This window comes from Elaeis guineensis, chromosome 8 (assembly GCF_000442705.2).
Source record: "Elaeis guineensis isolate ETL-2024a chromosome 8, EG11, whole genome shotgun sequence".
Taxonomy (NCBI): domain Eukaryota; kingdom Viridiplantae; phylum Streptophyta; class Magnoliopsida; order Arecales; family Arecaceae; genus Elaeis; species Elaeis guineensis.
In genome coordinates this window covers 10,274,032-10,290,441 of record NC_026000.2, presented here as the reverse complement: position 1 = coordinate 10,290,441, position 16,410 = coordinate 10,274,032, and the positions used below count along the sequence as shown (strand labels likewise).

At 38.4% G+C, this 16,410-nt stretch overlaps 1 protein-coding gene across 1 annotated transcript; it reads right to left on the bottom strand.

Annotated features, from left to right (window-relative positions):
• Positions 1 to 212: 212 nt before the first annotated feature.
• LOC105050324 (potassium transporter 23) lies at positions 213 to 10,435 on the bottom strand. The gene is made up of 9 exons (XM_010930295.4): positions 10,027 to 10,435; positions 6,768 to 6,996; positions 6,298 to 6,546; positions 6,106 to 6,156; positions 5,697 to 5,957; positions 2,512 to 2,564; positions 2,271 to 2,385; positions 1,859 to 2,113; positions 213 to 1,533 (listed from the first exon to the last, which is right to left on the bottom strand). The coding sequence occupies exons 1-9, from the start codon at positions 10,294 to 10,296 to the stop codon at positions 488 to 490; spliced, it is 2,529 nt and encodes an 842-aa protein (XP_010928597.1). The 5' UTR covers positions 10,297 to 10,435; the 3' UTR covers positions 213 to 487.
• Positions 10,436 to 16,410: the final 5,975 nt, after the last annotated feature.

The window sequence follows — 16,410 nt, the reverse complement described above, 5'->3', positions numbered from 1 at the left end:
TCAATCTGTCCTTCAGACATCAAGACTTCTCTTGTAATCCTCAAAGCACTGGGTTCTCTCTCAGCCTGATCGGTTCTTTTACAACCTAATACAATCCTTTCCCAACATGGGAAAAACAGGCAATAGTTGCATACAACTTTCAGAGAAGTTCGATGATCTATCTTCAACATGCAGCAAGCTCACAAGGCACATCCACCCTCCAAAAGAACCTATTCATAACTGGACTGCAACCAGTTGAAACTTGAGACTTAATACTATTTACCAGTCCTCAGCCTGTCTTTAAAGAACACTAAAAAGTATGTTGTACAAACAATTGAAAGGATACAAGATGTGATACTAATACAACATTAACAATTGGCCTACTGTAACAACCGCTACTTCCCATCAAAGAAGTATATAATAGAAATAAATTTCCAACATACCATTGATATGGTACAAAAAACATTATCAAGATGCCAATGCTGTCCAAGTATGAACTAGCTTCAGCTCATACCATGTATGTGATTCCGGCCCGTATGATGTTCATATGGGGAACTGTCAAGTTCGCAGCACCGGCCCTGCAATTCCTCCTTAGGAATGCATAGAAGTAATTTATAATCAGCTTCTTCATGAACCACGAGTCTTTCCGTGCCCTCACATCGCCATGGGCGAGAAGGTAAGTAAATCCAGATTCCATTGCTTCTCGTAGAGCAGAGAGCTCGTACTCCAAACTTGGATCATCATCCGAAGGCATGGCACTACAAGGAAGTACCGAAACACCACCTTCAGAACAAGAAGCACGGTTATTATCTAACCTCGGATCGGATAATAATGGAACATGCAGCTCCCCAGCTCCACTTGCAGCTCCTGAATCCCTGGACATCACAGACTCATCATCATGCTCAATATCAACTGCACTCGTCTCCAATGCAAGTTCTCGAGCTTCCCTTCTCAAGAACCGCTCAAGGCTCTCTACCAAGAGCTGCTCAAATGTCTGGTGGTCCTCCTTCCGAACATCTTTATATCCATATCGGGCAACGCAGCGGAAAATGTGGTAGTCCTTCTGGCATACCCTTCGAAAAAGAAACCTTTCCTCTAGAGGGACAACAGGGACAGGAACATACTTGATGCAGACAAACACGATCGTGGAGTGAATTGCTGGTAGAGTAAGCAGGAACTGCCCAAATATCGAAGGGATGCCTTGGACCAGCTCATTGTACATGAGTCCAATCCCTGGGACTCTGACAGTGCCAAGTGTGGATCCCAACTCAGCAACAAAGTCCATGGAAATCTTCTCCCGGATCTCGCTCTGGTACTTCAGCACACTTCCATAGTTCCAAGTGTACATTACACACAGGAAACAAGCAGCGAAAGCAAGTGGTAGCCACCCACCTTCCATTATCTTAGACAGCACTGCAGATAAGTAGATGAGCTCTACTGCACCAAATATGGCAGGAAAGCACAAAGCCAGGAACAGGTTGGTTTGCCATATGAGAAGCATTACTAGTGTCACCAATGTGGTGCTCACCAGCATCACCCCAACTTCCGCAATGCCTGAAGGATGAAGGAGCTTAATAAGCTGTTGATATTGTCAATTTTTAATCGGAACAGTAGCAACTTACACAAAAGTGAAAAGTAAAACAATTTGGATGGTGGAAATTTGCAATACAGCAGAGAGCAAACGCATGGACAAGGAAACAACAGGAATAACAAAGAAAGGGTCAAAAACAAAGTCAAGATGATAAAAGAGTAAGTTATCAAGTACATAAAATTCAAAGAAACAAAAGGACAACAAAAGAACTCATGAATCTGCAAGCAAGTTTCCAAAAAACCAGCAGCTAAGATAAGATGCAGTTAAAATATTTAAGGGGATTCTCACCATATGCATTGGCTATGTCATTGGTGCTCCTGAAAGTGGCAACAACAACTACACACATACTCATCAGAAACCAGTTGAGGACAGGGATATAGATCTGACCCATGAATCTCTTAGAGGTATGGATAACTTTCATCCTGGGGAAGCAGCCAAGAGCCATAGACTGCTTTATGCACGAAAAGGTTGCTGATATCATGGCCTGACTGGCGATCATAGCAGCAAGTGCTGCTATCACAAATATTGGCCAGAAAAGAACCTCTGCTCACAAACTTCAAAATCAAAATTTATCTAGCTTACAATAGAATAACTAATTATTTTTTGCATTGAATATGTTAATTTAGATCAAATGATTGCAGGAAAGGAATCATAGAACTGCATAAGACTAGCACCGCTCGCAATGGCAGAGAACGCTAACCTGGAACAGAATCATAAAATATTCTTTCTGCTGAACTAGGCTGTTTCATTAGATATGCAGCTTGACCCATGTATGCCAAAAGAAGGCAAGGAAACACCATAAACGCGAAGGCTATCTGTCAAAACAGCCAAACTTGGAAGTTACCCAAAAATATATCATTCAAAGGCATAGGCCCTAAAAAATGCTGAATATGACAAGACAAAATAAGAGAAGGCAGAGAGGCTGGTCATAAATGAATGACCTGTATAGATTTTACAGAGAAATGGCCAAGGTCAGCAAACATTGCTTCAGCACCTACAGTAATGAAGAGAAAAAATTAGATGAATAATCATCTTCATATACATAATTGACCAAAATCAGTTCTCATCACCATTAGCAACTGCAACAAGTCCTACCAATAAATTAGAAATGCTATATATATATATATATATATATATATATATATATATATTATAAATGCTGAAATCATATTGTATGATGCACACTTAGAGTGTCTCCTTGCTATTTCAGAGTTAATTAACAGGGTCCCCCCGACAAAATCAAAACTTGTTGATCATAACATTCATATGACGTACATGATTTTTTTCCCTTTAACTATTGAGTGTTCAGTACTTTCAAATGTCATCCTTTGATGTGTTCTCATGGATATCTCACTTTTGCATTGTAATTCAAGTAGTCAAGATACAGAATGTCCAAAAACAAATGTCAAGCATTTTCTGTCCTCCTATCTTATATAGCAGATCATGTGAAAGGCACATGTCAAAACAGAACTAAAGGATCTTCCATTATACTGGTTAACAACACAGGTCACAAGACAAATTAGAGAGGATTTGCATTGGGAGATACAACAAAGTGTTATTACACACTATGCTAATATAAAGGTTCAGCCTTACTAGTTGCAGTTGCCTATACTCAATCCATACTTTTTGTACCTTTAGATCAAACAATATCTGGTTCTTGCTTAACTAGTTCTAATTATGCTTCTTTCTTCTTGGGTTCTTACTAGCATACTGCAGAACATCTCAAGGAAGCCCTAAAGAGGTGGCTCATGGAAGTGCCACACTCAACTACATCATTGTCAACCCTAAGGTAGCGCATCACAGGACACCAATCTCCAACTCCAAGCCTACTATTGCCTTGATTATCAGTTTTGATCATGAACATACTTGTACCATGAAAGTATATTGGGGTATGTTCCCCTCTGACAACAACAAAAAAATAACAAATTTATTGGGTCATGTTTTTCTTAAGGAGTACACATAATTACATCTTTTCAACCCTTCCTCTCTGAACTAATAATGACGCATCACCAAATTCCAACAATCCAATTATCAGAATCTACCAAAGGCCCAAAATTGCCACTAATCCCTTTCTTGTGTGAAATCTCTAGTGGTTGTTAATGGGAGAAGTAAAACTTCACTCACATTTTATTTAGGTTACCAAAGATGTATAACAACCAACATAATTCTCGGACTGCTCATCAACGATGAACCATATCCAAGGAAGCTAAAAGGAAATTAAGGCTGTAAGACCACGCTATTCTTTTAGACATGGATTTCTCTAACTTTCATTTTTGAGATTTCATTATCATCATCTAGACCATTATGAATACCAAACCTGTGACACATATTTGGATATTAATGAGTTTGGTCATACGGATCCATAGCAAGCCAATAAAATCTGTCAAAACAAGGCAAATTTAAGCTGTTAGTATTTTTAATAAAAGTTGTAACTAAAACATATTACCTACCATTTGGGACCATGGCGACAGCTGCCAGGATCCTCCACTTGCCATAAGGTTTGTAATAGGCTGCTGGCCTAGACTTTCTAATCTAGATCTAATCCATGACATGAGATTTCCACAATTTCATACCTTACCTTCTGCAACTTTTCCCACCACAGTTATATCAACTCTACAAGATTCTTTGTGCCTATGTGGATTTCTATGTCATTGTAAAAAATTTCACCAAATTAAGCATTCCTAAAGCTCATTAATTTTGCATTCCTTGCAAGCATAGCAATTCTTTCTCAAAAGTCAATATTAATACTCAACCAACTCATCTTCTCTGAGCAGCTTTTGCATTATGTTCTTCCCTCTCCACTTAAACTTTTACACCATTCATCATTAACAAATGTTCTTTCTTTCTTCATGGGTCAAGTCCATCTCATGCTTGATGTCTCATACTTCAACTACTCCTTAGCTAACAACAAATTATTTTACACTCAGTTTGATTGTTATGGATGTGAAACATGCGACTTATGGCCCTTTGGCTCCTTCTTAGAACATTGTCCTGCCTCTCCACATTTTCTATCTTAAAATGACTAGCAGGAAGTACTGAGACTATTTCTTTTCATATTCAAGGAGTATCTAGGTGACAAGTTTGTAGATTTTATCGTAGTGAACATTTTTCCTTTCTCTCATTTTTCTGATACGGATGTTCCATTGGCTTATTGGTATATTTTTTATTGTTAAATTGGTTTCTTTTTTGCTATTGTTGATTCAATATCCTCTTAATTAAAAATTCCTTAGGTGGTAGGAGATATTCTAGCTAATAAACTATCACTGTTAGGTTAGTCGGAGAAGCAAGTATCATTGGTTGCCTGGTCAGGTGCTCACTCAAAGCCAGCTCCAGAAGGTACTTCAGAGTTAGTGCAAGCCAATATCTTCGAAAGGAAGGAGGAATTTACACCTGTCCAGCATTATACCAATGTAAAGTGACAAATAAGGAGTCACCGACATTACAAACTCTTATGAAACAAACAAAACATAAAGGTCGATCATCATTCACATAAGATGGCTCCCAGGACATGAGTCACTATTTCAAATGATTGATTATAAGATTTTGAGGAAACCTTCAAAAGAATTCATCTGATATAACATGCTCCAAACGAACATGGTTTACTAATATGCCACAGCTTGAGAAAAAAGAAAGAGCGATCAGATTCTTGTTCAGCTCATCCACAAGCCATTAAGAAACATGCTTAAATGATGACAGGTGCTGCATTGGCTCGTTTATGACCAAATGATTCCATTTCAGATACCTCCCTCTTTTCATTTATCTTGCATGTTTTGTATGAACCTCTATTACATGTTTTCCGATAACAAAATTATCTGAACATGTCAATTAGCCTTGAGCGTCAAACTATAGAGAAAACACGCTTCTATTCCGATTAACTGTTTATTTTGACATTTATGCAAAAAAGAAAGCTTTCATATATGAATCCAAAAATTTATTTCTCACAATAAAAATAAACCAAACATACTGAATCACTCATCAAAGTTGACCAAATAAATCTTGCATGACTGACAGAAGGAAACAAAAATTTGGAAGTAGTTTTTCAAGGGTCCAGGCCACCTTTTCAGGAAAATAAGAACCCTAAAGCGGGAAAATTAACAACATCTAGGCATGGAGATAAAGGAAAAACCTGTAATGCACAAAACACAACCACCAAGAGCTGACCATGCTTCTACACTGTTCCTCTGGAAAAAGAAATATATGTATGCTGGGTTCAATGCTCTTAGAACGGAGATATCATACTTCAGCAAGTTATATATTCCAATGGACCCCAAACTGAAGAACCAAAGTGCTAGAATAGGTGCAAACAAGAGACCAACTTTGCCAGTTCCAAACCTCTGTATGCTGAACAATAATACAAGAATTATGATGGAAACAATGACCACAGCATCTGCAAGATGAATTTAAGAAATTATATAAAGGTGAAGGAAAGTAAAGGAAAGAAACTCCAATTACTTCTAAACTAGAAGTGCATTTGGGCACAACGAAATGAATGCAAGTCCTGCTACAGGGCATCAACAGGGGAATGAGTTAAAAACCTGTGTTAAATCCTGGAATTTCACCCTGAAGACCACTCAGGGCAGACATTACTGCATACAAAAGGAATAAGATGAGAAAAAACACATGATGCAGCACTAGAAAATATGACCATAACATACAACCTTAGTCCTGATAACTAGGAATCAGCAGGGCGAGTAAAAATGAGATTAAGTAAAGGGATGATATTATACCTGACAATGATGGAGTAAGAATACCATCCCCCATTATCATGGAGGTACCTGTTAGGACGAGTAACAAGAGAATATTTTTTGCAAAAGAACTTCTTTCCAAGCATTCTTTTATGTTTAGTGCCCTTTCTAACTCAGGAGTTGGCAACTTGAGACGGAAGCTGGAGATATCTTCATCAGCCTGCTGCTGATTTGGAAGTAGACTAACCTTAGCATACCTGCAAATCAATGAATACAATGCAAAAGTGCCTCCTGCAATAACAGTCACTGAACATTCAGTCATGGCACCATATTTAGTAATCAAAATGTTGATAGAAAATACAGAAGCATGAAAGGAGATATATGATTACCGAGAGAGAGAGATGAAAAAGTTTTTTTGATTAAATAAGAAAGGACAAACTAAAGCATGGTTTAAAGACCAGCACAAAAATTAGTGAAAAAATGTTTCATCTTCTAGATTCTTCATTCCATACCTTCACCGTTATCATTAGCTTTCAACACTACACACACATACTTCACCAAAGGAATGAGTGCAATTGTGTACATAACCAAGGACAAAGCTCCCAAGACATCAATCTCTGATTTTATTGGAACTTTGCTGAATACATCACTGAAGACATATAAGGGGCTTGTGCCCATGTCACCATAAACAACACCAAGAGTTTGAAATGCCATAGCAACTGTGCTCCATAGTGGGAGGTCCTGAATTGAGTTAATGTTAGAAAAAAGGAAGGAGTTAATCTTCACATGCATTAAACCTTCATGATGATGTGACAGTTAAGCCATAACATATGCTTTCTTAGTGATCACCAGGAGCTATCACTAATGTGTAGAGAAACAATTACATATAAGACTTGTGAAACCAGACATATCTAGAACCTACTTCATATAAAAAGCAAACACATTAGCAACTTACACCCATGTCATCATAAAGAAAATGAAACAATACAAACATTAAGATCCACTAGGAGTGTATGAGAGATTGGAAGTACATTTCTTTTTCTATGTTGTCCCATAACAAAATAAGAAAGGATCATGCATCCCCATTCTTCTACCCTCTACATAGAATGCCAAAACTAAATATTGATAAGCAAATGTTGGAAGGTTACATGCAATGGAGTAGAATCCACTGCTACGGATGAAGGTCTTACATGTACCCTTACAATGACTAATGGCCCACTCATGCAGCGAGTACAGAATATGCGTATATATCCTAGTAGTGGTAGTAGCACAATCAGCCCGATCAGCATAGCTGAAGGCCTTAAACACCTACATGAAAGATAGAAATGATAAATAATAATGGTCCCCAAAGATATCAAATAATGCATGAGAGCCACATGGTCCAACAAATGATAGTCCAACAGACAAGTCTGTCCCCATGAGTAGATATCTAGTATAACTCAAAGCAGGTTGCAGTAAGTTAGGTGGACTCAATCTGATCTCTTCTCACCCAACTTGGACTAGATTCATACCCAATGATATGGCCCATTAGTTTGGGCATCAGAATCAACATAACACAAAAAAGAAGGGCTTATTACAAAGTGTACTTAGCTGTACCAGCCTATGCCGAACCAACATGGATCAATATGAGTTGGCATGGCAATTCATACCTTTTGATACATAGAGTGCTGCAACACACAACAATGCCTAGTGCGTGCACCAACCTAGCATGGTAAAAGATGGTTGGCTTAGGCTAGCACTTGAATCCTTGCTCTAGCAGGATCACTAGGCAAACTGCGGACCACTCTAGCCATCTTGGATAGGTTTGGATAGGATCTAGTAGCAAGATCTGCCAATAAAAGACCGAATAGTGCATCAAATGTCCTGAGGCTATAACCTCCTGATAAGATGTTGCAAGTGAGGTGCTCTTCTTTTTCTTTATTTCTTTTTTTAAATTGAATCACTTCGATGCTATGTCACCCCTAAACAGTTTGATATACAGCACTCAAGAGTATATAATAATGTTTGGGCTTTCAAGTGGGCTAATCAAAATAAAATTCCTCTTCAGGAATGACTTTAACTGGCCATCAGTCACAATGCAGAAAGAATTAGGCAAAACAACTAAAGACAAAATTGATGTAGAAGTTAAAATCTATCACCAAGAGGACCTCTGCTTTTCATGATTGCTTCTATCGGTCATGGCAATTTTGGGAAAGCTGTGATCTTTCTAAACTATAAGAGAAATCCTACTAGGATTTTGTAAAGGTGGACCTCACTAGTACTAAGTAAAGGGATTCTAATCAGTTTTATTATTCAACTAATGAAAGAAAAGGAAAACTAGAATCCTAATTTCGCATTTCTATTATTCTTTTGAGAGGTCCAAGTTGGGTGGGCAAAGAAAATCCTTTTCTTCTTCCCAGTAAGATCGATTCTTGAACAACGCCCTTCCCAAAATGATGGCTAAGAAGTGAGAAATGTGATTTCTTTTGTAACTTGAGTTGAAGTTAAAAAAGAATGCTAAAAAGAAATAAAATGTCACAACCATCAAAATATGAGAGCCATTGGCTCCTCGTGTTGCCATTCAATGTTAAATATGCAGATTAAGGGATGTTACAAAAATACAAAAAACTACTTCAGCTATCAAGAAGGTATCATGGGCTATACCATTTTCATTCATTGACGACATAAGAACAAAATTAAATCTTGAGTTGGAAAAGCTCTAGTATTCTACAATGCAATAGAATTATAACTAAGCACATGTACAACGTGATTGGAATGGAAATAACAACAAAAATTAGGCTAATCAAGCTTGATGCCCTATACATGAAAAAGACATATGAAATATGATTACAGCAGGAAAGTTAAGGTGGAGAGGTGTTTATGCGAGATAATGTGATCAAACTATGACTTCAAGGCATAAGAAGAAGTTCATTTAAAGAGCAGGGCAACCTACAGCATTTATCAGCCGCTGAACGTCAGGTAGTGAAGAAGGTCTGAGCATACCAAATGAGCATGGCTAAGTTTGAGAGAATGTTCAAGTCCAAATGTGCTAACAGCCTAACACTGATGAAGGTAGGTCAATGAAGTCCAGCAAGGAAAACCATGAACTGTTCTAATTGCAAACAAAATGAAAGAGCTGCTGAGATGGTATAAGGCATGTGCAGCAAGGACCCAAGGAGGCCTTGCAAAACTGAGCGGCTTGCATTTGTGTCGATGGGTCAAGGATGGAGGAGGGAGTACAAAGATAACTTTGTGAGAAAGGATATCTAAAATCTTACAGATGTATGATATAATAGAGAAGATCAACAAAGAAAAATATATAAGGCCAACCCCAGATGGTCTGGATCAGGTTGGAGGGCTATGCTCACAATGATGATCAATTTGCTAATTTAACTCATACAAGATATTTCAAATTGTTGTCCACCTTCAGTTATTTTAGAGCATCTTTTGCCCCAAAATCATTTTGAAGCATCATGAACAAACACTTTTTTGAGAAAAAAAACGCGATTTTTTTTGGAAAAGATAGATATATATTTGTTTCTCTTTAGTGAAACACCTAAAAAAACAGCTGAATCAAGAATCCTCTCGTTTCCAAAGACGATCTTACTATCGCTCACTCCCAGTAAAAATAGTCGCCAGAGTATCCCAATTCGCACCCCGTTGAAAATGGAGAGAATATCACTACAAACATCCAAAAGACAGAATTTCCGAGGTCGGACTCAAACTCCGAGAAGCACTCAAAAGTCAAAGCCCAGAACCCAGAGAACATCCAAAACCCTTAAAAGGAACTACCTTTTGGCGATGCTTGTGGGAATCGGCGATGCCCATAGCCTCCACGTCCAGGGAATCGACCCTCCGGGGCTTCTTGGCAAGCCTCCGCCGCAGCGATCCCTCCCCGGGGGCCTGGACCACCGCCATGCCGCCCCAGCTCTCGTCCTCCTGGAGCGACCACGGTGGCGACTCCGAGTCCACCTCGCTCCCGTCCACCCACCTCGTCTCCGACCGCGACAGCCGCGCGCTGCTGCCCTCCTCGATCTCCCCTTCCTCCATCTCCGCCCGCATGCCTCCTTCTCGCCCCAAAATCCTCTTCTTTTTTCCTCGATTTCTCTCCGATTTTTTCAGCTGGAGTCGATCGGCAAGGATGGATCTTTTAAGCAAAGGAGGGAGCTTTCACCGCGCGCTCCGCACTCATCTCCGGAGCTCTCTCCCAATTAATGCCGATGTTGCGTCTGGTGAAAGGAGGGCCGGGCGCGATGGGACCCCCCAGGCGGATTTTTTTGTTTTGTTTTGTATTTTTGTGTCCGGGGAGGGGCCCCCAATTACTGTGCTTTTATTGCCTCGTCCTCCAATCTTTCCGCTTCGAATTGACGGGCCTTGCCGTTCCGTTTACTGGTTACCTACCAAGAATTCCCGCACATTGGGACGGAGTGTGATACTCGGCTCCTGGAAGATAGGTTCGATGGGTTTCTATTTTTGTCAAGAGTACTTCAAAGCCTGTGAGTTAGGGGCCCACCTCCCCAGGGACAGTCGTTGTATCTTTCGCGAGTAAGAAGATTCTCCGCGAATCCACCGTTGGATAGTGTCCAACGGTCAGGAGCTGTGCAGGCGGTGCATGCAGGATTCCGACGGGCTTTGAGCGCCGTGCGGGGAGAGATTGAACGGTCGACGTAGCGAAATAACATGGATCATTCTTTTGCGCGAATGATACAACCCGAACCCCCCTTCTTTTGAAGGCGCGTTTGTGCCACGCCTCTGTAACGGTGAATCAAACACTGGCCGTATCGGTTGTACACCATATTTTGACAATGAATTGGGGGCCCACGTGTCCTTTTTGGATAAGATCACGTGTTCTTTGATGGGTTGGCTGCAGTCTCTGCCGGCCCACGGCTTCCGAAAACGGGATACCTTTAACTATTTTAAATTATATTTCATACTGTTAGAAGTGATTTGTGCGATTAATAAAAAATTAAGGAGTCTGGCACGTGTGTCTAGATCTACATGGAAAAACTTGTTTTATCTTTATATTTGTTTTAAAATTATATATATTTTTTATTTATGTCTAAATTATTTAAATTTGTGTGAATTCATATAATGCTATTCTCTGGTAAATGCGTATATATTAATGATGGATGCCCGAATGATGTGACTAGCACGCGGAGATGTTCTTACAGCAAGTTAGGGATCTAATAATATGGTAAACCTCACAATTTTATTGTTTTTTACGATACGCGCGTATGTTGTCAAAAAAAAAAATATATATTATTAATAAAATATAAATTAAAATATAAATATTATTATTTTATTATTTCATCATTGATGCAGTCATTTTGACTTCATTATTAAAGATGTAATAATTTACAAGTAAAAGTTTGCACACGCAACGTCGCATTGTCAATGACCTGAAAGCGGCAAGATGAGGACGGAAGGAAACTCAACGCGGTAACTATCATAATTTTAGTTAGTTACATAATGTTTTTTTGGATAGATATAAATTAATCATACTAATCTAATACGAGCATATCCAATAAAATTAAAAAATAAAATATTTTTAAAGATAACGAGTGTCGCTGATGCCTCAATCCACAATACATCGTCCAAATATGAAGCGACGAAGGAGACAATCTAATATGCGGCATTGGTTATCTTTTGATAGAGGCATCTAAGCACCGAGGAGATATACTATATCAATAGCCTTTATATATCACATAGATAGAGGTGGTTGTGAATTGCCTTTGCTCAGCTCTTAATCTATTCTATCACCGTGGCAAGCATACAATACTCATGTATAATTAAATTCCCTGAGATCATCTTATAATTTTACCAACTATAAACATGGTAACAATTGGATCTGATAAATTCATAACATAAAAGAGTATATGCCTGATACCCATCTTTTTGCAAATATAAAGATAAAATAAATATTTCTACAAAATTTCAAGAAGATTTATGTGAAAAAAGGAATATTCATAAATAAATATCCATATGAATTTGTCGGAGCTGCTCACCAGTTTATTTATCTCATGTCTATCTGTATTTCGCATTTAGGCATACTTGCAATAGACTCCCAATTTTGACAGTAATTGAGCACTTTTGAACATTATTGGTATACAAGGCAGCAAATCTGATTCAAGTCATGGACCAGACATCTTTCAAAAGATTTACCAAAACACAAACAAGTGATTATAAAGCAAATTGGCTGTTCTTGGACCGTTAATCAAGGATTTGGCTGCATAGAATGTTCTTTCTAGCCGCACATCTCTTTCTGGCTGGAGACTCATCCAAGCACTACAAGTAAAAGGATTTTTAGCGACGACAGACTTGTCGTCGCTAATAACTATTTTTATCGATCACAATGACGACCAAAATACTTTCCTTCCCCCTTTAAAAAAAAAATGCTTATTAGCGACCGCCGCTAATAGATTCCACACCCCCCCCCCCCTCTTTCATTTTTTGGTTTCTCCACGCTAAAAACCTCATCCCCTCCCCCACCCCCCCGCCTTCAGTTTTGATCCCCCCACCGCCCCCCCCCCCCCTCTCCCCTTTTTCCAGATCTCCAACTCATGCCGTGCCGTCGGAGCCCCCGGCCTCTTCCCCCCAGCCTTGCACCGCCTGACCTCCCCCTTTCTTCCCGGAGCCCGTATCCTCGAGCTCCCGGAGCCGATGTCCTGCCATCCGACCTCCTTTTTCCTTCTTCGCCCCTCTCCTTGCCGGATCGGACCCCTTGTCGGCTCTCCCTTCTCTTAATCTAGAACTCTAGGAAGTCCCAAATGTCCAATCAGATTTTTTTGATATTTTTTCTCTAAATCTTCATATTAAAAATCAGATCTAATTTGATTTTTATCCTAAAAAAAATAAAAAAAAATCTAGAAGAAAAACTCCTTCTTCAAGGCTACGCACAAGAAAGAAGATCATTTTTCTTCCTTGATCTTGAACTCTAGGAAGCCCCAAATGTCCAATCAAATTTTTTTAATATTTCTCCTCTAATTTACCAACCATTAGTAAATAATTTATTATAACTTTTACATAGGATTAATCATCAATCAAATTGATAATTAAATCCTTCAACGATTCATAATCATCGATCAGCCATTTGATCAGACAGGTACTTCTATACGTGTGACCCCATAGATTCAAACCTAAACCGATAGCACAAGAATAATTTCTGTACTAATCGATGTAACCATCTAGCAATGAGATCCAACGTCCGGATAGACCGAATGTATGCCCAGCAATACTCTAGAACCTATATGGATATAGTTATCGTATAATTCATCCCTCTGACACTTGATGCTCAAGGATAACTAAGAGTTAAATAGTCAATCCAGGAAGAGTGGTCCACTTTGTGTCTCAACCTTAAAAATTCTGTGACTTCTCATTAGGACTACTTTGACCAAAATTTTGCTGAATTGAAACACAGTGATGCATCATCTCCAATTTTACTTGGAGCGGTCAATCTCATCTTGACTCGTACTCGACTTCACAAGTACTTGACTGTATCCAGAAATCTTTCGTCACCAAATTAGAAATTCGGATAGTCTGGCACTAAAGCACAGTGAGTTGCTTGTAAGTCACCAAGGCAGTCTCAGATCAGAGGAACACATATATCCATATCCCATCAGAGTAATCTTTGAAAGCAGAGTACTTCGAAAGTGATCACACTTAGTGAAATGTACTCTTACAAATCATCCATATGCCATATCCATGTCATCACACGTCTTGGTTAAGAGGATAACCAATCAATATAGCATACAACGACCTACACTCAATATAATTATCGTCCTTGTGACAATTGTATCATTTAATCGCGAACAAGATTTAAGAACTATACGATAAATCCTCCTTTATCATTTTGAAAGTAGCTCTAAAGACTTCATCATAACATATGAGTTCTATTTTGAAAGATGTATTCCTTATGATGAATCTGTCAGATAATATTTATTATTTTATAATTCATATACTTGTATGGAGCACAATCATCTACAACCTATATGATTGGCTTTAGAATACATTTTCCAATACTTAGTGCGTCGATGTCAAAGATTGTAGGTTTTATAGGTTAAAGAGCTATGACTGTCATATGTCTTCATACAACGATTACTCTCATTAGCTTAGCGACGGCGTGATCTTCTTTCCAACTCCATATGGAGTTTTTTGACTAAGCTTAGTCTTTTCTTTAGAGATATTTATGTTACTGAATTATCCGTCAATCACATCTCCAGTTTTGAGGCTAGCAGTGTAGAGACCATATACAAGTTGGAGAAGATATTTTCTCCTAGTTTCTTCGACTTTATGAAGTACTTCGTGATTCATCTGACGTATGAAGGTAGGGTGGGGGGACCAGTACAGTACAGGTAGATGTATTTATTTGAAAGATATATGTACAGTTTCAAGAAGAAAGTGAAAAATAAGGCCAAAGTCGAAGGTTCTATTTTGGACGCTTATATAATTGGAGAAATTTCTAGTTTCGACTAATACTACTTTAACTTCAGTATGCAAACAAAGCTAACTCAGATGGGTCAAAATGATGATGGTAGTGAGGGATCAGAGGCAGGGATCTCAATATTTGCCTATTTCGCTCGTGAATTTGGGCACGAGATTCATTGGATATTAACTGATACTGAAATTCGACAGGCAGAGACATATTTTGCTAAACTGTGTGAAGGTCGATCCATATGTTGAGTAAGTATCCATTACAATCTCAACTCTTTAATCATTTATCATCCTGCACTTATCTTATGCATATATAGGCAATACGATGAGATATTGAGACAGGACAATCCGATGATAAGTGAGGAAAAAATTTTCACTCAGCACTCACAGAACTTTGCAAATTAGTTCCATCAATTAGTAAGCGACTATTATCATTTTATTTATTTTAATCTCTCTCAATTTATTCTTTTTATAATATATAGATCAAGTAAGAGGACGAATCTATACCTAAGAAATTAAGATCATTAGATTACAGGTCAACTAAGTACATGACATGTTATAATAGCTATAACGTAAATAGTTTCAAATTTCACATGCAGTAATATACATATCATAAGAGTACAAAAAACAGCGATGTATGTATAAAGGGCAGTTGGTGAACAGAGGCAGAGAGTGACTACGATGGAATCTTTGAAGAAGTGATCAAGTTGACCTATCTTGGAAGTAATAGTGTCACTCTGTTTAAGTGCCGATGGTTTGATATCGATAATTGTATGAAGGTTGATTCACAGTATGAGCTTATTGAAATCAAATATGGGTCAAAAGCATATATCAATGATCCCTTTGTGTTAGCTCAACAAACTATTCAAGTGTATTATATTCTTTTTCCATCAAAGGATAAAGGAAGAAAATTAAGATTGATAGGTTGTATGTAAGGTTAAGTCTTGAGCCATTCATTATGAGTTCAAAGAAGAAGAAGAAGAGCTCCATTTACCAGAATACTTTCAGAAGGATGAAATATTAGGAGTTCATCAGTATTTAATAGATGCAGAGTTGGATGCTCTAGAAATTCTCCTATATGATGGCCAACATGAGGAGATGGATCATTCTGAGTGTGTTTTAAAGTGCAATCCTATCTAAGAAGGTGAAGAAGAGGAAGAAATGGAAGAAGTGGAAGAAGAATCTAAAGGGTACCAAACATCTGAAGAGACCGGTGAGTAGTGCTCTTCGAAGCCCCATCTCTTCTTTCTTGGATTTCTCTTCTAAGTCCAAACACCTTTCAACAATGGCCTCCACCTAGGCGTCCAAGCCCTTATCTCTCAACAATGGACTGCTGGTATTATTTTGTTTCTTGTATTTTTTTGAATCATTTTAAATACTTGTCTTGCATCATTTTAAATCTTACATTACCACCCATAATTATATAATTAATTCGTGAGTCTATTTATTTTTATTTTCAGAGATTATAAATCATGTCTTTCAAAGGTTGGAGCCGTCGCAGCCGAAGAGAGAGCTCGCATGGTTCTACGCCATGCATACCATGAGATAAATTTTAATACTTTAAATATTCTCTTTTATGTTATTTGATATTTTATTATCTAATATAATATTTTTTATGATATCTTGATACTCTCAGATTCGGACGACGTAGGATCACCAGTGACCCCACAGTCACACAGAGCAGCATCTGACTCTCAGAGTTAGCGGCATGGTAGAGGATCCATCTAGCTTGTGGTACCTTCGAAT